The sequence below is a fragment of the Brienomyrus brachyistius genome, chromosome 16 (assembly GCF_023856365.1).
Source record: "Brienomyrus brachyistius isolate T26 chromosome 16, BBRACH_0.4, whole genome shotgun sequence".
In the NCBI taxonomy this organism is placed as follows: domain Eukaryota; kingdom Metazoa; phylum Chordata; class Actinopteri; order Osteoglossiformes; family Mormyridae; genus Brienomyrus; species Brienomyrus brachyistius.
The window spans coordinates 18,523,182-18,547,101 of record NC_064548.1 but is presented as its reverse complement, the minus strand read 5'-3'; the positions used below and the strand labels follow the sequence as shown (position 1 = coordinate 18,547,101).

The 23,920-nt window shown below is 41.3% G+C and overlaps 1 protein-coding gene across 3 annotated transcripts; it reads right to left on the bottom strand.

Moving 5' to 3' along the window:
- Positions 1-2,942: 2,942 nt before the first annotated feature.
- On the bottom strand, positions 2,943-11,730 carry LOC125710364 (norrin-like). 3 transcript variants are annotated; one of them, XM_048979989.1, is made up of 3 exons: positions 11,585-11,730; positions 8,329-8,706; positions 2,943-4,933 (listed from the first exon to the last, which is right to left on the bottom strand). In XM_048979989.1, exons 2-3 carry the CDS (start codon positions 8,518-8,520, stop codon positions 4,709-4,711), a joined length of 417 nt encoding a protein of 138 aa, XP_048835946.1. In that variant the 5' UTR covers positions 8,521-8,706; positions 11,585-11,730; the 3' UTR covers positions 2,943-4,708. The 3 variants fall into 3 exon arrangements, with proteins under 3 accessions (XP_048835946.1, XP_048835947.1, XP_048835948.1); XM_048979990.1 differs by having other exon boundaries at positions 8,329-8,703; XM_048979991.1 differs by having other exon boundaries at positions 11,616-11,730.
- Positions 11,731-23,920: the final 12,190 nt, after the last annotated feature.

Below are 23,920 nucleotides of genomic sequence, written 5' to 3'. Positions count from 1 at the left end.
TTTTTGTGTGCTACTGCAGATACTGTACTAATCTTCGAGCAGCTCTTTAGCACCCCCTTGTGGCCATTAACAGCGCTGTTCACCATATTTAGTGTTTTGTTTTTTTGTCTTATCGTTCCTAGAAGCCAATTTCTTTTACAATAAACACACACATCCTCTATACCTTAGTGTGGTGACGAGAATGCGTGACACTAATCTGGATGCATTTGAGAGAGAACAGAAGTGCGCAGCTTGAGCCAGTGCCTAGAAACAGGACCCGTTTCCCATTCTGGTTTGTTTATAGCAGCGTTTGGTGAATAAACATTGTGCGGGGGCTGGCATAAAGGGCGGAGGAGGCGGGGACACAGCGAGGAACCTTCGGTTTAGAAACCAGATGGGAGAAGTGCCACGAATGGCACACAGAGAGTCCAGATGGAGAGAGAGTGCAGCGGGCTTATGGCAAAGACAGCATCTGACCTGCTGAGGATGTGATGGGCTTGGCCGATCCCCGTAGCCTGGAGAGATCTGTTCTTCCTGTGTGATTCCAGGGAGCAGAGCTGTGCTTATCCGTGAGGGCGAAATAAAGAGAGCTTCTCATAACAGGACATCTTTATTCTGAAAAAGCTCTGGCAGTAAAAATGTGTTTCATTTTTTTTATTTTTTATTTATTTTTTTTGCAATCAGTAATTAAAACATATGAAATGCAAAAAAGACTTTTATAATATATATTATGAAAAAACAGACATTTCAGGTTTAAGAACGTGGGAAGAAGCGCGTAAATAAAGAGACTTTAGATAGCAATCTGGTTTCAGATGAATTCTTGGCCATTTGGCCATCAAAAAAAGGTTACAGTTAAATTGCAATGTACCCATAGCAACATCCGGGGCTGGAGACGATCTTTAGGCTTCTCCTCATTCTGAACCGTAAGGTTTAACTCTGATCGCTGACCTGTCCTGCTGGACATGCCAAACAGCTAGCCTTGAAGGTTTTGACTCCCAAATATTCTTTCTTGGACAAATTACAGGAGAAAAGATCAATTAGCCAAAAAGTCAAATACAACCAAATTAAGAACCACAGCAGCTGTACCCCTGACTCTGCGGGGCTGTGTGGCTTTGGGTTTTACAGCAGCGAGGCAGCTCCTCAGTCCAGGAGCGAATACCAAGCTCAGCAAGGACTGTAGCACAAACACAAGAACCTCAATGGAGTGGCAGGCAGAGAAAAACCAAAACGATTAAGCAGAAAGCTGACATTATTCTCCATGGGGTGAAATCTGAGCTTTTCAGCAACAATCACAACCATATAATCATGTTACACAAACTGTTATATCTCTACACTGACTCCCAATTAGCTTTAGGACTGATTTCAAAATATTGCTGCATGAACAAGCACCAAAATATTTAATTGAACGTAATGTTTTCCTTATCCAACTGCAGGCTCCATTCATTAAACCCAGGCCTTAATGCAATACATATAATATTGAAAGTAAGCATTGGCAGTATTCTGCTATAGGATCTCCACATTGTGGGATGGCTTACCTGAAAATGCACAAATGCCCCCCTTGTGTTTAAATCAGACCCATTGGCTTGGCTTTGCATAATGTTGATGTCGCTATGCAAGCCATATGCTGTGTTTATGTTGATTGCATAGCTAAATAGTCATTATGTTAATTCCCCGTGGGCATGTCGGTGTCTCAGGTTTACAAGACTGAACCTCCTGGATCCTAAAATGAAAGCCTTGATTAACTCTTTTGGTCAAGGACAGCAGATCACAGTGGACAAGAACCGGACTGGCTGAACCTCACTTATTTACCTGATGTAATTTGGACATCTAATTGAAATTAGCATGACCTGCGGTGGTTGTCTGCCAACTGACATCGGGACACCGGAGGTTTCTTTCCCTACTTGTCAATCCAAAAGGGATCTTTGTTCCTGTCCTCTGTTACCTTGGATTGTACAGTGTAATGTGTGTCTTTGTATACAGTGTGCAAAACATACATTGTGCCCAAGCAAGTATTTTGGGAAGAAAGCTTCATAAAAATAAATTTCATTGAATTTATGGATGTCTTGCATCCTTACCTTTTGGTATAGGCTCAGCACCCCTGTGACCCTGCTTAGGACAAGCAGGTATAGAAAATGGATGGATTTATTGATAAGTAAATACCTAAGTCATATTCCCACCTATCAAACACTTTGGCTAACATAATACTTATAGGGTGTGACTGGGCAGCTGGTAGTATAGTGCAGCGTTTCTCAAACTTATTTGTCCTGGGGACAGTCATGTCAGGCTTTGGGGCTGCAGGGCCCTGCATAAACGACCCCCCCCCAACCCCCCGTGGATTCATATCCGCATAGATAGATATTATTACTATAGATAGGTAGTATTACTATTATTATTATTATTCTTATTATTATTATAATAATTATTATTATACCTGACCTGATCTGACTGGATTTTGATTGGTGCAGAAGCGAGGCTCCGCAGAATGGCAGGAACCCTCTCATGGACCAGCAGGAACCCTCTCACGGACCGGCAGGAACCCTCTCACGGACTGGCAGAAACCCTCTCACGGATTGGCAGGAACCCTCTCACGGACTGGCAGAAACCCTCTCACGGATTGGCAGGAACCCTCTCACGGACTGGCAGAAATCCTCTCACAGACCGGCAGGAACCCTCTCATGGCCCGGCAGGAACCCTCTCACGGACCGGCACCGGCCCGCGGCCCATAGTTTGAGAAACGCTGGTGTAGTGGATTTGTAACCAGCGCTGACAGGGGTTCTGCTGTGGAAACTTTGAGCAAAACAAACATCCTCTCCAATAAACCAACCGGCTGTATAAATGCACATGTTATGCTGTAATAACATGTGGTGTGAAGATCCCACAACGCCTGACTGAATTAGTTCATGCAAATGCTGTTCGCTTCAGATTTCAATTGTATGGACACAACAGACAACGCTAATACCATCTAAGCCACAAGCAATGAATATAAAGCTTTTAATGTCTTGGAAAAACTCTTTTGGCATGAAGTGCAGTAAGCAAACGTACTTTGGAGTAGATATTTGTATGAAACTAGAAGGGATACTTGCACTATCCCGCCTTATAATCGTTTATACGTGGTGTCATTGTCAGTGTAAAATGCGGATGAGGATCATGACTGTTAAAAGGCTAAACATCATCCTAAAATAAATGAGCCCTTTCTGCTGCACCCCCAAGCCCACCAACATTGTCAATTTGAAGTGCACTTCTATTTTCTGCCAGCAGAAGACAGTGTTGTTGCGTAACTTATTTTCAGTATTTTGGTTGCAAAATACGTTCAAGAAAAGAAACAGGACTCGGATGAATGACTTTGCTTTTGGTTTTCCAGGTGATGTTATATCACTATTGATTATTAACTGACGAAGGTAGGAACTTCAGGAGCTGAGGAGATTTTTCCGCTTTAGCAACTTGCGTGGAAAACAGAGAAAAGCAGTGATATATATTCAGTCCCCAAGTAGCTAGATTTCTTGAATAGCCTACTGCTTCACTGCACAGGGAAACAGAGAAAGCCCTCTGATTTAGGCTGGAAAATGAATTGTGTTACACCAGGAAACCACAATGAATGGGAACGTTAAGCAGACGTTTCTTCTGGTGGACTGTTCTGTCCTTACTTACCTGTAGTATGATAATGATGTTCACTATCACAATGGAAAAAATGTGTGCTTATCAAAACAATTATGCCTGGACTTATCTGAGCACCATATGTGTCTAGTGGTTATGTTCTCGTTGAAGAATTTATTGAGGAGCCAGGCCAGAAAGCAAGTTAAGGGTATAGGCAGGGGGCAGAATGTACTCAGTGACACCAAGGAAGCGATCCCGCAATTAGAACAAAGCAGAGCAAAATTAAGGTGGTTCCATAAAAATTCCCAAGACATTCTGAGAAATATAGCAACACTTATGCCTGCTGTGCTGGTCTCTCAAACCGGCCTGTGCAGTGTTTAGAAAGAAAGGAAAACATTTATTAGATCACGTTTCCTAATGGATGTCTGCAAGCAAGATGTACATTCTTGAAGTTTTACGAGCAGGACAGAGTGAAGGTTATAAATGGTAATGTGTCTAACTGCGTAAACTGTAAAATTGCTGCGTGTGTGTATTTGCAGCAGAGACAGTGAGAAATGAACAAAAAAATCCATTTATATGGTCTGTTGTCCACTTGGTTAAAACTGTTCCTAAGCGTTTTCTGTTAGTTGCGCCCCAACATACTATTAATATGTTGATTGAATCTGGAGATGAATGCAACAGGCGTGTCGACCTGAATCCACCTGCAAAACAGATGCAGACTCACAATGCATAAGAAATAAAATATCCTCATTCTCACCATCAACACCAATGAAAGCAATCCCATGAAAATCTGATGCCTTCCACATTACTACCAAACAGAACCCGCAATATGTAATGCAATCAGAGTGCAAAATGAATCCGGTAGCCCTTTTACCCATGGTGCACCTGCCATTCTCAGGGATCATCCCCACCCTGATCGTTCCTGTACTGGCTGCACACTATACAGGCTTTCAGCAACATGACACTAAGTGTGACACACTTGTGGCCGGAAGTCGCAGTCAAAGGTCTTATTGTGGCCAGCAGAGAGGCAGGTCACATGTTTTCCAAGACTCGCTGGTGACGTCCTTATTGGTCTAACGATCTCAGTTTCCCGTGATCTTTTCTACGCTTCCTGTTGGCGTCCTGCCCCGGGGACTCAGCTGCACTCCTCACAGCTGCAGGCCAGGATGTAGCGGTACGTGGCGGTGATGCGCAGGCCACCGGCGCAGCGCAGACGCACGGCCTTTAGCTTGGAGGTGTGGGGCCGGCAGCAAGCGCAGGTGCTCTGGAAGGGCTGCTTCAAGACGGAACTGAAGGATACCAGGGGCTCCGACCGTGAGATGTGGTTGCACTGGCCCTCACAGCGTGCCAACAGCGCCATCTGTGGACCAGTGGGGGAACAGGTTCATAACGAAATTCGAATCTGGACTCCACCATGGATTACAATACATGTAAATGTAGCAGTTTTGTGTAGATCGGCATGGATCCTGGCATATATTAGTTTAGATCTGTACCTGATTCAATCATCCCAGAAGCACTGTAAAATAATGTAACTGTTGTCTGAAGATATTCTGCATATATGTTTGTTTGTTTGTTTTTAAACACACAATAAGATGACAGTAGACACTCGCCTTAAAGGGAAAAGAAAAAGAAATAAAAGAAAGAGAAACCATTCAACTCTAAGATTGCAATCACAAAACCATTAGGTGTAATTTTGCAGTATATGAAAGTACAGGGTATATACTTCACTAAAAAGAGAGGGCATGACTTTGTGTGTGTGTGTGTGTGTGTGTGTGTGTGTGTGTGTGTGTGTGTGAGAGAGAGAGAGAGAGAGAGAGAGAGAGAGAGATGGTGGACACTGGGGAAGGTATTACAAGAAAGAAAGGAAACATGAAACGGAGTAGAAATGGGTGCTGATCGTTAATCAGGGAACCATTATTTAAATATTCGGTATTTAAATGAGATACAGTGCTGTGAAAAAGTCCTAAGCAGTAACAGAAAATGATGTATAAAAAATCTTCATATTGGTGTAAAACTGTGACATTATGTCTGTCAAAATGTGGCAGCTTTTCAAAAACCTCTTCAAGAAGCCATTTCCAAACCACTATCCAAATTCCCACAGTATTTGCAGCAACTGTCCAATACACCATGTATTTTTAACTCGACCACTACCCCACTTTGTTTGACTAATCAATATTCCATTGAGTCAAGATTATTAATTAATTGAGCTGGTGGAGATATTTACCGAACACGTACAATGGCTGAGGTGCCCCTGAGGAGAGGTTAGGGAGCCAAAGCGGAGGTTATCTAGCTATCCAGCAAGATATCAGTAACTTTTTGGAGAACAGACAAAGTTCTTGTTCATTTTTATCGTTACTGTTAATTTGCATAGGTTGTAAGGTTAAATTGTTTTTTTTTTTCTGAGCAAATACACACGTACTACCAAGATAAATAGCCATAAACATTGTCTTTGACTGCCTAAGACTTTTGCACAGTATTTTATATTACAAAATATTACAAAAAAATCCATCCATTCCTCCTCCAACCGCTTATCCTGGTCGGGGGACACAAGGCTGGGGTACATTACATTATGGGTAATTAAAAGATACCAGTTAGCCTAAATGTATGGAAGCACAGGGAAGTATAGGAACGCCACACAAATGTCAAAGGTGGCACTATATTCTCCAAAACGAAGTGAGTTGCCAGGTAACATTACCATGTACAACAAACATTAAAAAGTATAAACATTTTTAGTAATGAGCCTGTGATCTGCTGATAGTATGAGGTATACAGTACAAACGAGCAGGTCTTGAACTTAGAACCAAGTGGCATAGGAAGAGCTTTGCTTAGTGATTAGGGAAAAAATGAGGGTACTATTCTGATCTGTCGGTCACTTCCTGGTTTAACGCAGAGGTTCTCAAACTCGGTCCTCGGGCCCCACTGCCCTGCTTGTTTTCCTGCTATCCCTGCCACACACACAAGTCCCAGCTGTCTTTCAGCTTCTGATTGACTGAACACACCTGATCCAGGTAATCAGCAGTGTGTGGGGCAGGGATAGCTGGAAAACAAGCAGGGCAGTGGGTCCCGAGGACCGAGTTTGAGAACTACTGGTTTAACCAAATGGCACAAAATACAGAAATCAATAGGAAATGAGTATCTGATAGCACGTCAGGTCTTTACCTGTGTAATCAAAGTAATAAAATGTCTGGCCAAGCAACAACTATAAAAAACACAAAATACAGTTAAAAGGTGACGGCTTCAAAGATATCCATATTTATCTGTAGGCATTTTTAGATCACACTATTAACAATTACCCTCACTGTCTCAAACACTTTGAGGACAGCTACAGAAGCACATTTGCCTGCAACAGTTACCAACTGCTGTTGCACTAGGTGCAATTCTATTTGTGGGACGGAGGGAATCAGCCATGTGTGGCTGATAATCCCACACAGGACTGCAGGAATCCGTCCCCATGGCTGAAATCTCTAGTTGGCACTGTGGTGAGGTAAGACGCCAAATAAAGCTACGTGTCACTAAATGAGGTACTGCCCACTACGGACACGTAGCTCCTGAACCTGATTTGAGGTGGCACTGCAACATATGTCCCACAGGAACATCCTTGGATATCTCCCTCTTCAAAGAACTCGCCTTCTACATGTAGAATCTGGACCAAACTATCCTATGTCAGGTCACAGTCTTGACCCAACTCGCTTCAGAGACTTACAAATGTGCAGTGTCTTATTTTACATTCAGAAAAAAAGTAGTAGCTAGAATGTAATCATATTACATTGTACTCCCAAATGTGTGTATGTATATATATGGAATATATATCCATAATATCTTCTTACAAGAAAGTAACAAAGCGACCTTTTGACCATAAGGGTCTAAAGAACAATGACTGAATTGTGTGTCGTGCAATTGTGGTGCGGCTGGAAATTAGAATGTTTTTGCCGGTTACCTAAAACATTTCACATAGCAGTGGAACTGGTGCCCCATAAAACAATTACATGCATACTGTAGAGAAAACCTTCGCAACTCACTTTTCACCCAGCCACATTGTTCCATAAGGGCTTATCCAGTACAAGCCTGGAACTTGTTCCAGGAGGCTCAAGGCACAGGACAGGGGACACCCTGGATGGAAGTCCAGTGCAATGCAGAGCACACTATGGGAAACTTGGGGTCACTAATTCAACTAGATGTTCATCTAGATGCAAATATGCAGACTAACTCCACATACCCAGATAGGCCACCGTGCTGCCCTACATGTATTTATTACTTGTTTATTTTTATTTACCTATTTATTTATTGATGCATTCCTGATCTGTTGTGTCTCCACAATATGTCCTCATTTGTCCAAGAAAATAAACAAACTGCATGAGTCGCTGTGGTGAGAGATGAGTTCAGACATTTAAGCAAGTCTGCCTGTGACCAGTGGGATGCTGTGGTTTCGGTGGGAATGGATCAAGTGGCCACAAATGTCCAGGTGCATGTACGAAACTACAGTGTCACCTGGAGAAACGTCGGAATGCATCTTCTCAAATGGGTAATCTGGAAATAAGTTACGCTGTACTTAGCGCAGCACACACAAGTTTGCAAGATGTTCACGATGTTTTTCAAAGAGTAAAAGAACACTGCACTCTAAATATACCTCATCATGTGAATGATATGAGACAGCTCAGACACAATGCTAATAATATAAAGCTCTGGGGTAGCTTGAGGAGACTGCATGCACCAATGCCGCATTAGCGGTTTACAGTGAAACGGGCAGTGTCTTACCTTAGAGTTGCACTTGTAGATGGGATGTGTGATAGTCTCCACAAAGTGGTGCCTCATACACCTGTCTGGGTCGTTGTCCCCAAGATGCCCACTTTGAGCTTTACTGGGCGCACTTTGCAGCATGACCAGCAGGGGGCACGTGACCAGGAAAAGCACAATTCCAGGCCGTGCCATGGGGTAGGAGTTTCTCATTTTTGTCTTTTTTGAGAGAGAGCAAATCACCAAAAAAACGCTCTGCTGATGAAGGGAGCGACGGCGTCTTTAGGAAAGGTCACAGGGCTTGCCCTCCATCTCCATGAATGCTCCCCAGAAAGCAGGGGATGGCGTGGGCTGTCTTGGAACCTGTCCCCATGTCTGTCTCCTTCCTGTGTAGCCCTGCTGTAGAAGGAGTAGGTCAGGTTACCCCTTGAAGCGAATGTTTCCAGGCTGCTTGACCTAACGATACTGTTGAGAATGCCAGTTTCACCTAATTAGAGGTTTTGACCGAGAGCTGGGAATGTTATCTGCGGGATTTGGGAGCAAATGAGTTATGCTGCAGGTTTTGCAATACATCACCTTCAGAGGATCTGAGACCGTTTTCTGTGAGCCTGCCAAACAGCTGAGGCCATTTCTATTTCCACAACTCACAACATGGAGGTCAAGGCTCTTACGGTAATCAGGCACCTCATCAAACTATTACTCTAACAACTTTTACTGTAAATGGTATGTTACAGAGAGAAGAGACCCAACTAACCATAAAACCTCCTGGAGAAAATCATTCTCCCAGGAATGAGTGGGTAAATAAAACGTTTTTATGAGTTCTCTCTTGCCAGTGAGCCTACTGCCAAATGGAATGTGTCCTTATCTTTCCTATTGCACTTAATACTGCTGGACTTCCACATGAGACAAAGCAGCAGAATCAGTAATATGCTTTTTACGGCACAAGTTTATTTCAGCCATGAAACGCTGGAGGAGCTTTACACCTAATTTGGACAAAGGAAATCAGAACCGGGTGTGTTAACAATGTTTCAGTTAACACAATTGTTAAAATGCCCTAACTTATTTTAAAACCACATATATATCATTCGGAACCCTCCTTCTGTGCTGTCTTGCTCAGTAAATAAATATGTGCTGAAGTGACTACTGCCTCTCGGTTTCGTTTTGCCTCTGAGCTAATCAGAGATGACTCCTGTGAAGATGCTACGTAAAAAATACAATACCACCGACCCCCACCCTCTAGGGTGCTCCGTGACTGACACGGCACTTAAATGGACAACAAAAAAAAAACACCGTCTGATAGGCGGTGATGTCAGCACCCAGCCACGGAGGGCCGCCGGGTCAGATGCTCCAGGAGGTCTCCAGCCGGGGATCCAGGCTCGTCTGCCCCTGCTAAGGACAAGATCCAGATGGGCCTGCCAAAGCGTGTCCCCCTTAAAGACAACTGGACCTGAACCGGTGGCACATACAGGGTCTTTTCTTTCTTCCCTATCCTGCCTGTAGGTGCGACTTTGTACTACTTTCATCGTTATTGTTTAGGGCCTTATGTCCAAAAATTCGTTTAGCTAATAGTCCATCTCACTGTAAAAATTTGAATGTGATCAATGCCAAGTTATAGCTGTAATTTCATTTAATTAAATTACATTAATCAACGCTTCAATTTATGTCTGAGCTAAAATCTTACACAATATCTCAACTCAAACCTTATTTGTATAATAAGAAACGCACACATATATTTATATCTACCCCTGCGTTACATTGCTCTGCAGGTCTTGCGATATTTGCCCATGCTGCGAGGTTCGGGATACGGCCATGCTGCCCCATGTGATCTCCCATCGGCCGGTGCTGCACTGCGTTTATTTGTCAGCTAGCTGAGTGACTGCTAATCTCGCAGCTTCTAGTTCATAGAATAATTATGGCAATACGACAACAGCATTCTTTACAAAATGAGAATATACTGAAGTATTTTTAATGCTTCAGGTAACTAATGAAACGCAGGACACTGATTGGACAGCAAGGTCTCTTAAGCCCCGCCTTAGGATCCCATGATTGGCCCAGAGTAGTCCATTCCTCTGACTTACTCTTTTAACACGGAAGAGCTCAGAAACAAGCCCATTTATTTATTTGACTGATGCTTTGTGCTTTGCTGGGATTGTTGCTAAGTTTATGCCTGTGTGTGTGTGTGTGTGTGGTGGGGGCAGGAGGGGGCGAGTTGTGGGTGGTCTCCCAGCGATACCCCCAGAGTCCGGGCACCATGTCATCCTTTCTGTTTGCTCAGTGCCCATTGTCTCGGTGGCTTTTAATAAACCAAAGGGCAGATTCTTTGTGGGGCCACACACGGCATGCCGAGACCGAGTGCAGCGCTACTGCAGTACATTGACACCACCCAAACTACGCTCATCGACTAAATATACCCCCCCCCGATAAAGCAAAGACAAACACGGCGGATTTTAAGGCAGCCCGCGGCCAATGGCAGCTGGCCACGCAGCCTGACACTAAACTAATGTTAGCTTTGTGGTCGGGCCCCAGTATCATGTGATTAGTCTCCACAGTGGAAGAGAAGCGGCAGACACACCCGAGGGCATCACATCAAGCACCGATGCACTCTGTGCAAACTGCTGTTCGCTGGCCGTTCCTTTCCTTCACCTGTCATCACCTTGAAGTATGACTAAAACACACCTCCGTCATTATTCCTCATTAGTGGGTATTGCTGTGTTCCACTGACTTTTTGCACTGACTTTCCTAAGCCTGCTGAGAAACAGATGTCTTAAAACTTGCTAATGGGTTACTGTAGAGGGCTAAAGTAACCTTACTGCTTCTGTCTAAAAGTTACTGAAATCAGTTGCGACATGCAAGTTAATTTTTACTGCTCAGACATAAATTAAATGAAAAATTAATAAGTGACTGTGATGCAAGTCGATCCTCATATGGGTTATCCACCTACACGTTTCACACTTTTTTATTCATCTCTATTTTCTTTTATCCATAATTAAATTTGGCCCTTAATTCTAGAGTGCATTGTGGTTTGCACTTTGAAACAACCATACAAATTCTGAATTGTGCGCACATCTTAGAAAGATTTACCAGGAGACTAAAGTGTGTATATATGTACAGTGTACCTATGAACAAATGGTTTGGTGATCGGAGGTGTCACTCAGCTTTGTCACCTTTAATCCATTACAAGGCCAAAGAGGAAGATAAGCTCCGCATTTAATGCCGATGGCGGTAAGCCGTAGGTCGCTCCCGGCACACACGCAGCGATCAGAACAGCGTTCCGTACCTGGATCAGCACCGGCGACAATGGGGCTCACCCTCAGATCCACGGACCAGGCAGCAGGACGTTGGCGACTCACAGCTGCCGCACGATCGGGAGCCGTCAAGTGTCCTCAAAAACAGTTGCCCCTGGCGCCCTCCCCTATTCCCCCCTCGCGCTCAGGCACAAGCAGCCTGATCTGCTCCCTCTCCCTCACCTCCCTGCTTCAATCGCTCCTTCTTATAGTTGAAACACGAGAAAAAAAGGAGGCTCCTGCTCATTTTGAGATCATTTTCAGATGTGAACCGTGACAGAGACGTCATGTAAAAACAAAGGGGGGTAATTACACACACACACATTGACACACTCAAAGATCAAAGGGGGGGAGGGGGGGGGGCGCAGCCGTAGGATGGCTGGTTAAATAACCCATTGATGTCCCATTTAATGAAGGGTTATGGACCTGTTAGCTGAGTGATATGCCATTGGCCTTCTTGCTGTACAGTTGCCCCCATGATATCCAAAAACTCAGATGCATCAGACATTCATCATTAAATGAATTCACCTGAAGCTTGTCTCGGCAGATGATTTGACCACGTTGCAAGGGTGTGTTGGAAAATATACAAGAGCTTTCTTCCTTTTTATAATGGCTCTGTTAATGTTTGTCAATAAAGAACATGGGAAAGGAGACCTTATTAGGATATGTATAAAGGAGAAGAAGAAGTTACTGTGGCAAGAATGGAATCCTATTAAAAAGAAGAGGTGTTACCATGGCGAGTACAGTAACCCTATCAAAAACAAAGAGCTACCACAGTAGTAACCTGCAAAGAAGAGTTACTGTGGCAAGAATGGAAAACACGTCAAAAAAGGAAGAATTACCATGGTGAATAGAGTAACCATCTCAAAAGAAGGAGATCTACCACAGCAAGCATAGGAACCACAGATGAAAATTACTGATGTGAAAATGGACATCTTCTCGAAAGATGAAGAATTACTTTGGTGAGTAACATTCGGAAGAGGAGAACAGCTACGATGGTGAGTACAGGTTGGTATTATAAACCTCCAGGGTTGCATGTTGAAATCCAACCTCCTGTCCCAGTGGGTTGGGTTTGTGTCAACTTTCTCCTGAAAGCATTTCAGTTAGGTGAACTGATGACTGTAAAATACTCATAATATGCAAGTACATGCCCTGTAATGGACTGGCATCCTCTGCAGGATGCCCTATGCTTCCTTCTATAGCCTCCACGAGAAAACTTTCCTTTTATATTGACTTATGTTTCTGCCACATTTATTTTGGTTAGCATATGGAATCCAGAAGCTCCTGTCCAATGAATGCAACGAAGCAGCTTCATGTCAATATTGTGAATTTGGTACATCATAGCAGAGTCTTTGACCACTGTTACTGTCAGATACTCTCTCATTTCACAAGATATTTTCTTACCTAAACTGGCAAAATTATGCAGAGTAGCAACATCTGGTTCATGACCTGCACACAATAAGCAGCTTGGAGAGTCGTGATTGATAGGTAAGAAGCACAGTTTAGTTCATAAGCCTCATTATAATGATCATTTCAGGACCCATGAAATCACACACACACACACACACACACACACACACACACACACACAGAGTCGTGTAACCATATCATTTTGGAGACCAGTCATTCATTTCTATGGGAAAAAAGCTAATGCTAACCCCAACTCAGCCCTAACCATAACCATAAGTAACCAATCAAAATACAAGGGTTTTTGCATTTTTAGTTTTTTTATTGCAGTCACAGATTTTTATAAAATAGAGTTTTCCCATATGGGGACCAGGAAATTGTAGGTAAGAAAATGGGTATTCATCACATTGTGGGGATATTTGGTCTCCAAAAGATAAGGTATACCTGGACCACACGCACACAGACACACATGTGCGCATGCACAAGAAACTCTGATAGGAAATTCTGTGTTCATAGACTCTCATTGCTCTAATTTAGCATTGCTCCACAATGGCTCCTCTTCACGTGATCACTCAAAATACTGTTACATCTACTTGCCTGGTAAAATGAAACATTCTTTACAGTAGCAGGTCAGGCAGCTGGAGAAATATGTCATTTGGAACTGTGAGTACCTAAATAAAACTATATGGTTCAGCCACCATTGTACTGTTAGAAAAAGAAAAAACTGTAGCAAACTTAATAAGAAAGAGGACTGACTCCAAGGTCAACAGAACTTGTTTTCTGTTTGTTGTCAAGAATCGATAGAGGGAATAATTGTTTGACAGAAAAGTCCTATTAGTTCCATTTTGCCGAATGTTTCACTTTCTCCTCAATTTGAAATAAGTTATAAAATAAAGAAAAAGATGTATTTTCAGTTTCAGTCTACCTCTGTATACAAGCTGCCATCAAAATATGTGTCATGACACTGGGAAGAATGATGTGGGGAAAGGCAAGGTTATAAAGCAAAAGGGTTTTTTTAAACTCAAAAGAATAACAGTCAGAAACAAACACAATCTCAGGGGATTCAAAATGGGAGGACCGGAGGAAGGCTGGGCACAAAGAACAAAAGGTTAGAACGTCAATGACAGAACTGGGGAACACAGGACTAGGAAGCACTTTTTTACAAAACTGATGAGGGAACAAACGAGAGGCAGCTGGAGTGATTAACACAAGGGCAGGAACATGAGGTTAGACAAATGATGAACAGGTGTGGCTCATTGGGGTTACACTAGCAGGGTCAGATGGGCAGGGTGTGACAATATGAATGTGAAATATAAATAGAATGTAAATAAAATATAGCTGTTCCTTAATTATACATTGCAGTGTTTGTAATTACAATTGGCTGGAAACTGCTATGATGGATAGCAGTTTCGAGGGAGGGGTGGAGTGGGGGAGGTTTCTCTAATTATCAAGAAGTATAAAGCAAGTTAGCTGTGTATGTTAGAGAGTCTGGGATCATTGATCAAACTATTGCAAGTTAGAGAGCAAAATCATGTCAAAGGTGCCAAACCGTTACCGTTTCATCCACAAATTCTTGTGTCCTATGGTGTGGTTCTACATCCAGAAGATTAAGGTTTTGCATTCCGGTTTACAGCATCCATGGCACATATTTAGTTTATCATTCTGTTGTCCTTTGAAGAACTTAAGTTGAGATAAGATCAGAGCCAAATGTTGCACATTCACTATGAAACCCAGTTTTGATATACCAAGGGATTATAATTGTACTGACTTGATGTCAAATGAATCTTTGCTTTAATAGTTTCAGTGGGTTTAATTGGGTACTATACAGTCAAACCCAATACATGATGAAAGCATTCTGGACCAGATTTTAAAAGGTGGAAATTTCATTAGGGAATGCTCAGAGATAAAAGGGGTTTAATTTGCTTTGATAAAAGACTTCAGAACCGCATTTTGGAGGTGGATATAGAACATGGGGCTTGTTGTTTAATTACTCAAACCTTGTTCGTGGACAGTTCTTTAATTTGAAACATGCTAGCTTAAGTTCATCAGTGTTTATGCCATATCTCTTGCTTTGCAAAATACAGACTTATCCTTAATATATACTGCTGGTCATTATGATTGTATCTTCTGTTTTTCTTTTGTTCGGTGGAAACACAGGAGTCACGTGGAATGCTGTGCGTTGGGGGTACAGCTCTGTTTGTTTGGGGACTTCCCCTGAAGTCTGATAGCCACACTGCTGTTTTGGGGACTGTACCTGGTCCTATTCTGTCCTCACAGTCCCTAAAAGGACACAGATGCCCTCAGAAATGTCAGGCTTTGTCTTATTTACTAGAAGCTGCTGGCTCCATAGGGTAATGTTTTAAGAAGCGTGAAAGCTAAGAATGAGGACTTGCTAATACCAGTGTGATGTAATAGGCCCATTCTGTCACAGTGGTGGGTTGCAGCTTGATTACTGAGGGTCTGATTACAGTGTAGTCAACCTGAAAGCCTTTTTATAAACAGCATTGCCCTTCTGATTATCAAATGACGCATGTGAAGAAGACACATCCCATTCAGTGATAAAGACAATGTGGATGTGAAACAAAGTCTGAGCTGTCCCTGATAATTAGCTTCTTCGGGTTTGACACCAAGAGACCAGCTGTAGCTTGACTGTACAGTCATCTCAGCACCTCGATGCTGTCACAGAATTATCTGAAGAGTTCTCCGCTACAGCTTTTTTTACTAGAATTTTTCCCCATCATAAGACCTTTTTTCATATGTTGAAACATTCTCTGTTCATGAGATATGGATACCCACATACTGCAAAATATTAATTTGTGTTGCTAATTTTTAGCATTGATTACGCCACAAAATTGTTTCACAAAATTGTTTACATATTCAAGACATAAAAGAACATAAAAAGTTTTGACCTGAAAGTTTTGCCCTATTTCTGTCTTATAGCTCTCTACGATCAGTGCGCAAAAAAAATATTCATAGATAGATAGATAGATAGATAGATAGATAGATGGATAGATAACAATTGATTTGCATTGTAGTCATACAATCAGACTTTGGTAGCTCTCAGAGCGATAGAAAATATAAAATACAAGATAAAGAAAAAAAAACTTAGTAATTTCTTTACATAAACAAGTTGCAAAAGGAAAGCAAATGAATGTGCCTAAAGATTCTCCATTGCAATTTAACTTTAACTGAAAACAATACTGTAACCCCCCCCCCCCCCCCCAGTCATGGGTTTGAGACTGGCCAGGCTCCTCTATTTATTTGTATTTATTGGTTTTCTGTTTTCTCCAGTGTTTGTGATTTTCTATTTTTTTTTTCTCTGACATTGGTTTGCCCTGCTTGTCCTGTTCATAGTTTTGTTCCATGTTAATTATCCTAGTGTAGTATTCCCAGTGTGTGGTTAGTGATTCTTAGTTTCATTGTTCGTTAGAGTTGCCAAGTCCTGTGCTCATTAGGGTTAGTCACTCCCCTGATTGCTTCTGGCCAGTGCCTGTTCTGCTTGGTTGATTGTCTTATGTTCCACACCTGCCCCTCTCATTAGCCCGGTGCCTGGGTATTTAAGTGCTCGCTCCTGCTATGTTCTCTAGTCAGTCATTATGTATATGTTACTCTGTGTGGATACTCTGCCTGGTTTTCCTAGCTCTGTTCCCCCTGTTGCCCAGATTCCCTCGTATATTTATTTTGTGGTTTCTCTTAGTTTAGTCTCTTATTTTTTCTTGTTTTGTTCTAACCCCCCTCGGTCCTTTCCCCCCCAGTGTGTTTTAGTTGTATTTAATAAACCCCCTATTATCTCGGAGCTGCTCTGTGGATCGTCACTGTAACAGATTTCCAGAAGAATATTTGAAGCATCCCGATATAGGTTATGTTTGAATTTGAGGGCTGCATCTTTCTAATGTAATCTTTCTTTGCCGCGAACTTCAAAGTTCTGCACAATAAGTCTTGGGATATGATGCACTGAAGGATCCGGTGGGTGGATCCATCACAGCTCGGCAAAAGAAGGAAGCATTTCTATACTACATCTGAAGGAGCCTTCGAAATGGGACAGCCTTGGGGTGGGGTAGGGGGTATACAGTCCACGTCAGTCTTTGAATAAAGCCTTAGAAGAAAGCTGCCCCTGAATTTGGACTCAGCCCTAACTCTTATTCATGTTATGTTTACATTGCAAAACCTTGATGATAAGTTGCAGCAGGGCACACAGGTAAAGGCAGGGAAAAGTATAGACTCAAATGTAGAAATATAGTGGCTGCCAGTTTCCAAACAAAAAAATAACCTCTAACCCTATGTTGTGTAGTTCTGAGTTGTTATTCCATCCATCTTGTAGACATACTTATTGAAATCAGGGTGGCTCTGTGGGTTCTGTTGCTGCGCCAGTGACTGGTAGGTCACACGTTTGAATCCTGTGTTAGGCAGACTGATTTCACTGTGGGGCTCTTGAACGAGGCCCTTTGCCCAAACTGTTCTAGGAACTAACTAACCCTGCTTTTCCAGTTGTGTTTGTCTTTGAATAAAAGTATCTGCTAAACAAAAGTGAATGCATTCAAGGGAATGAAGAAGGATACATCCTGGATAGGAGGCCAGCTCTGCTGATACTATGACAAACAGATCATGATTCTCTCTGCTAGACGTGTCTGAACATCGCTACATCTTGATATTGTTGGTGTTTGTACATTGGATATTACAAGCATTGTTTGTTAAATTACAGCTACATAACAAATGGATGCTTTTGCAAAAGGAAAACTGATTTAAAAAACACAAAGCAGTTTACACTCCATGACTGTACAGCTGTACTTTACCACATAAACGAAGAAGTCGGTATCCTTCACAATCCCTTTTCCATTTGGGGGTCGTGGCACCTTTCTGAGTTCTCTCAGGACGACAGATTCATTGCTATTATGTCTCAGTCTAGAATAGACTCAGGGCAATCTCTACGATGGGCAAAACGTGTAGGAAGTATAAAATCAAAAAGGTTTTGCATTTTCTGCTATTCTAATGGGTACTTCTTGTAGCACGATTCTCAGTTTGTAGGAATCATCTGATTTCAATATTGCTGCTGCACATTTGGTACCGGCAGAGGTAATCGCAGCTCCTCTATCTGGGCTGATAGTTCGCAGACTGATCAGCCTTTATCTTTCTAGAACTCTCAAACACATTGCATTTGGTGCTGCGAGGTGTGTGAAGAACTGGAGGTTCCCTCATGAAGGCTCTGTGCTTCAGCTGCTAAATGTGTCCTCCACCTAACCACAAAGATGCCTTTTTAAATTATATCTGTAGCTGACAAATTGGTGAATGTACACCTGACAATTATGCGAGGGCAGTGCTTTAGAATAGGCACGGTATCGCGAAATCATCGGGTTTTCCCTCGTGGTCTTTATGAACCAGCAAAAAAAATAAAAAAATTCTAATTGCATCATTTTAATTTTGCCTAAAAATCACAATGCATTATTGTCTTGTAGTAATATATATAATGCAATTTCATGCTTAAATGTGTAACTCTAGAAACTTTAATTCTCCCACCTGCACCAGGAGGTACAAACGCTTGGAGAGAGGGACACTGCATAAAAATGCTGTTTTTCCCTAGATAGTGATAAGAAGAGTGAGTATTTGCACATGAAATTCAAAGAGGGCCATCAAAGGAAAACGTTGATAAACCTAATGACCATCTTCTGAAGCAAAACCTCCACCATGGATCAGACACGCAATGAAAAATAAGTACAGCTGTTGTGCTGTGAAAAAAAAACAAACAAAAAGTCACCTGGCATTGAAACCTTGAAGGTTGAAAGAAATATTCAGTGATGGATCACAGATGCCTTCTGGATCACTCTACATGCATGCCCCACAAAGCATCTCCTAGCCTAGCTCCATAAACATCCTATTGTCTTTCTGTGGCAGCTTGAGCCCCCCCCCCCTCCAGTTGAAGAAGTAGTTGAAGGGATTTTATACAGAGAAGAAGCCATTATAGCGCACACCCGCTCTGAGGATAACTCAGGACTGCAGCTCTGCTAAGAATGGTGTGCGTTGGGGGAGCAAGGGGTTAATCGAACTTGACTAACTAAGGATAATTGTTTTACCTGAGGAAAAGGGATCCCTGAACGGCTTTCGCAGTGGAGTGTCCATCGCCCTGTAATGGCAGCGTTCTGACAAACAGGCCGGGATGTAGCTGCATATTTTCTTCGTGTCGGTGGGCGTTGCTTTGTTCACATGTCCAACTGTTTGAAGATAAAGACGCTGAGGGACAATCTCTCATATCGTGTCTTATAAGACAGATGTTCCACAGGTCTTATTCAGCATCTCCACAATGCGCTGTGCAGTTAAAATAAGTAAGTGTGGATCCAGTGTTTGCACTGCTATATAGAACTTTGGTTTTCAAACGGGGAGGGCATACAATTTACTAGCAAAGAGTAGAAAAATATATGACATTGCTATCAATATATTTTCTAAACATGATGCCACAATGCTGTTTATGTCAATATACAGTTATTATTTACCTTTTGGAGAGTTTATTGTTAAAATTAGGGCTTTATTAAAGAACATTAGCAATCGTTGTCATCATTGCAGAACGCATACAAGAGAAACAGTATCATAACCTGTGTAGGAGGGGCCAAACAGGTAAACCCAGAAGCACATTCTATTTTACAGTCACAATTCCATCCATCCATCCATCCATCCATCCATCCATCCATCCATCCATTAGTCCATCTTATAACTACTTATACTGGTCAGATTTGCAGGGAGACACAATAGTTACAATTAATATTATTTGCTTGCCAGACACAAAATAAACTTCATCAATTAACTGACACATCCATAAAGGGACAGTACACTGTATTTTAGGTGCAAGCAAAATCAAAGGCAACTTTCAATCACAATCCTATAAACAGTTTGCCTCAGCCAGTGTTTCTCAACCAGCTCCTTCGGAAACCCCAGACAGTCTATGTTTTTGCTCCCTCCTAGCTCCCTGCCAGACAGTCCTGGGAGGGAGCAAAAACGTGGACCGTCCAGAGGTCTCCAGGGACTGGGTTGAGAAATATAGGCCTAAGCTATTGGATCCCTACTCCTACTGACATCAAGTGGTCATATGCAAGTAAAGCACTTTTCTGAAAATGTCAGATTGCACTGTTGTTGCGGATCAGATAGCAAAATCTTAATGAAGCATTGAAGAACAGCTAGGATGAGAGATTGAGCTGAAAAGTAAAACATACCAATTTCAAATACCTCTAAGACCAACCAGAATAGAAGACAATAACATATATAGATTTTTTTCTAAGAATATATCGGAATTATTTTTAGGTAATCTACAATTAGATTTTCCACAGGAAACACACAGGCTTATTGAGACATGGTGCCCTTATGTGATTGTTTTTCTATAAACTGGTACCAGTGCTACAGTTTATTTCCTTCATTTGCTCTTCATCCGTAATCCTCAGTCGATGCATGATTTGTATGAAGGACCTGTACTGTTTGTGTCAGGTAATTTATTTACTTTGCTATTGTGGGAGATTTGGCTCCAGCCTCTTCTGATGACACCGTGTGAGAGCTTTTTGTTTCACCTCATGAGTGATAAAAATGACGTATTCCAAATGTCACTCCTGGGTTTGGTCTCAAAAGTGAAGGCAGAGAGGAAGGTAACGATGTTTCAGGCTAAAGATGCATCGCTGGGATCCTATCTGTATGAATAGCGAAAGTAATGCAGAAAAAGAAATTTAGGCATTAATGGTCAAGTGGGGGTATGAAAAACTGTAGTGGGATAATGAATAAGACAAAACTGGATGGAGCCCATTTTTGTCCAGATGTTTTATATTAACTATTAACAGTGAATATCTTTATTACAAGTATAAGACACTTGAGAGAGACACACAGATCTATTGATAGAAGTTCTTTAAGACTGATGAAGACCTTGTTACAAGGTTCCTTTTCCAAACAAAATGGTTAAAACAAAATCTTGGTCTGGATTTGTACTCTCTGGACCTGAAATCTCCACCTCTATCCTTTTCCACATATATTGCTATACATTTATCACATAAAAGCACACAAAGTCCAGCTATACAACACTGATAAAGAAAGTCATTTTTATTAGTACTTTATTTTCATATTTGTCTGAACAGCAGTTAGTCCCTAATTATGGTAATTCAGAATGACTTTCATCTCATCAATTTCATTCATTTAAAAATGAAAGAAACATTTAAGGGCAAGAATTATTTGCCAGATTTGTTCTACACATCTGGAGAATGAAAAACAGTAATCGCACACAGGAAAAAACAAACCTGCATTGGCTGTGGATTAGAATGAGTTTTATTATATTTTCAAATGTACATCACAATATTGTTTCCAATCCAATATGCTAGAAATTGTGGGATCACAGATTTTATAAAGGTAAAGAGCAGAATGCATAGATCAGTGATCAGTCATGGCAAAGCAAGTCCAAGCTTCTGTAAATCCATTGTGTTGTGTCATGTTCTGGGAAGACAAGCTATAGTGGAACACTATACAGGATTAAGCCACTTCACAGTAAATGATTTCAGGACAATGGGGATAAAAGGCCACAAATTCATTGTGCCACAGCCCACCAGTCAAACCATCAATCAGTCCACACTGAATCCAGCAGATCATCTCCCCCAAACTCACCAGGAATGACAACATTTCGCTTTAAAAACCCCACAGACTGCAGAGAAGATTGGAGTGTAAATGTGTGTAAAAATATAGCAACAGGCGGTTTATAGGAACGCAAACTTACTAATTAGAATGTCTTAGCAGACTTCGCCCAAGAGCTTTTTCTAGTGCAGGCCTCATGGAGCACATGCCATGCAGCATGGAGTTACTGAAGATCACATAATTTAATTGTTAAAGTTTGACCTTGAAGTTCACATTGGGCATACTGCCTGAAATCTGCCTTGGGGGGCCGGTTGAAGACCTCAGCATTACCATAGCCTATATCACATTGACATTAGGAAATGCTGGACCCCCTGTTGTCTCAGCAGAATTCTGTCTGTCAGAATTACTACAGTTCCACTTAGACGTTTGAAGCCCTAAGTGTATATAGTGTATAGTGCATAGATCTTACCTTGAAATTCTTGTTTGACTCAAACCATTGCTAACATGCTGGAAAGCAAGGCTTTATGTCCACCGGACATTTTTAAGATGCTCAATCCAAGCAGGAGAATAAGAGGCAAATTGTGCAATTACCCATATAAAAAAAAAAAAAAAACAATTATCCACTAAATGAATTAGTTGAGTTAACAAAGTAAATATAAAATGGTATATATACCATAAGGTTATTAATAAGATAATTCCATCAAAGAACCAGTCACTAAGTATAGGCATTTTATAGGTAGAGCTGAACAATGTAACCAGTTTGACGATGACAGTATTGGTTAGTTTTATACACTAAGAGAAGAAGAATGTTATAGGTGGAGAACACTATGTATTTATTATGTTTTGGGGCACATTGTCTACAGATAACAAGAAAAATAATACAGAATGCCCATAAGAACTTTGGAACCACATTTAAATATCTGCAGCATCTATGTTCATGTTTGTAAAATATGACCCAAGTCGGACAGCATTATGCTGTTCTCTAAAATCAAACTTAACCTTAGGTTTTCAAACTCCAACTGAATGAACCTTTGGATTGTTTAATAAAAGTATTATCTGGACGGGTGAGTCAAAATCACAAATGGTACTTTTGGTGAGAAAATATAACACTTTATATCACCAAAATAGCCATCAAGCATAATGGGGGCAAAGGTCTGTCTCTGTATTTATAACATCTTTCTAGGGTCATTGATCTCTGAGTCAGACCAAAGAATGCTGTAGTAGAATGTCAGTCCTTCCAGCTGTACATTGACTTTGGATATAGCAACGTATCAGCAATCAAAAACATTCCACAAACTCCTCCAAAGAGACTGGGTTAACAATAAATAATGGATGACATTCAAAGTCTATACATCAACCCATTAAAAATGTTTGGACCTAGATGTGGCTAGACCTTCATGCAATGTTTCATTAGCTCTTTTTTCCCCAGATGATTATTTGATTTATTTTTATTGTTGCTGCTTGTAACTGTCTTTGGATTAGCTTGGACTAAACCATTGAGACACACAAACTAGCAGAAATCCAACACAAAAAAAAACGAATGACGTATGTGGAATTATTGATTTGAAAAATACCTCTAAATGTAATAGGGACATCAGAAGGTTTAAGCATGATCAAATTCATTCAAAAATAAGCTGTAGTTTGATACTTGCAAAGTGAAGAAGACTGTAAATCAGAAAAAACTAATTAACTTGGCGTTGAAGTTTTGCAAAGATTCCTACTTGTAATAGAAGGAATTCTCCACCATCTACTGCAGCTATAATCTTCCTAAGCCTGGGAAACAGATATCCTGCACTTCTTAAAGAAGGAAACACAATGAGAATCTGCAGTAGATATCAGAGGTCAAGTTCCACATCATCACCATATCAACATCTACAGGGGGAGATTGTGTCCACTCTGAATTCAATTGCAGTCTGCATTTTGAAGTTATTGTTATGTTTTTGGACTAGCATTTATTTTGGTGCAACGTTTACAGCCCAAAAATTAATAATTTGTATGTCTGTACACATATCACCTGTACATGTCAACTAAATGGTATAAAGTGAAGCAATTTAAAATGCGTTACACTTCAAAGTTTTAGCCTGGTAAAGGAGTTATGGTATATTTTTTGTGGTAAAAAGGACAGCAAATTGCAAATGTAATGCAGCCAGCTGGATGAATAGAGTTACAATAATGCAACTCATTGCACTGCTCAAAATTCCAGCAGAACTGTGAATCATTTCATGTAACGAACGTAACAGTGATATTTTATCCGAAACCATGTCCAACTAAATATTTGACATTCACGTATCCATCATTACAATGCTTCTACAGAAACATGGATATGAATCAAT

What these genes read in the sequence shown, in the direction of transcription:
- LOC125710364 (XM_048979989.1), bottom strand. Translation starts at nt 8,520, where the DNA reads ATGAGAAACTCCTACCCCATGGCACGGCCTGGAATTGTGCTTTTCCTG. An exon ending in TCTACAAGTGCAACTCTAAG is followed by an intron (nt 4,934 to 8,328) that starts GTAAGACACTGC and finishes ACTGGTCCACAG; the next exon opens with ATGGCGCTGTTGGCACGCTG.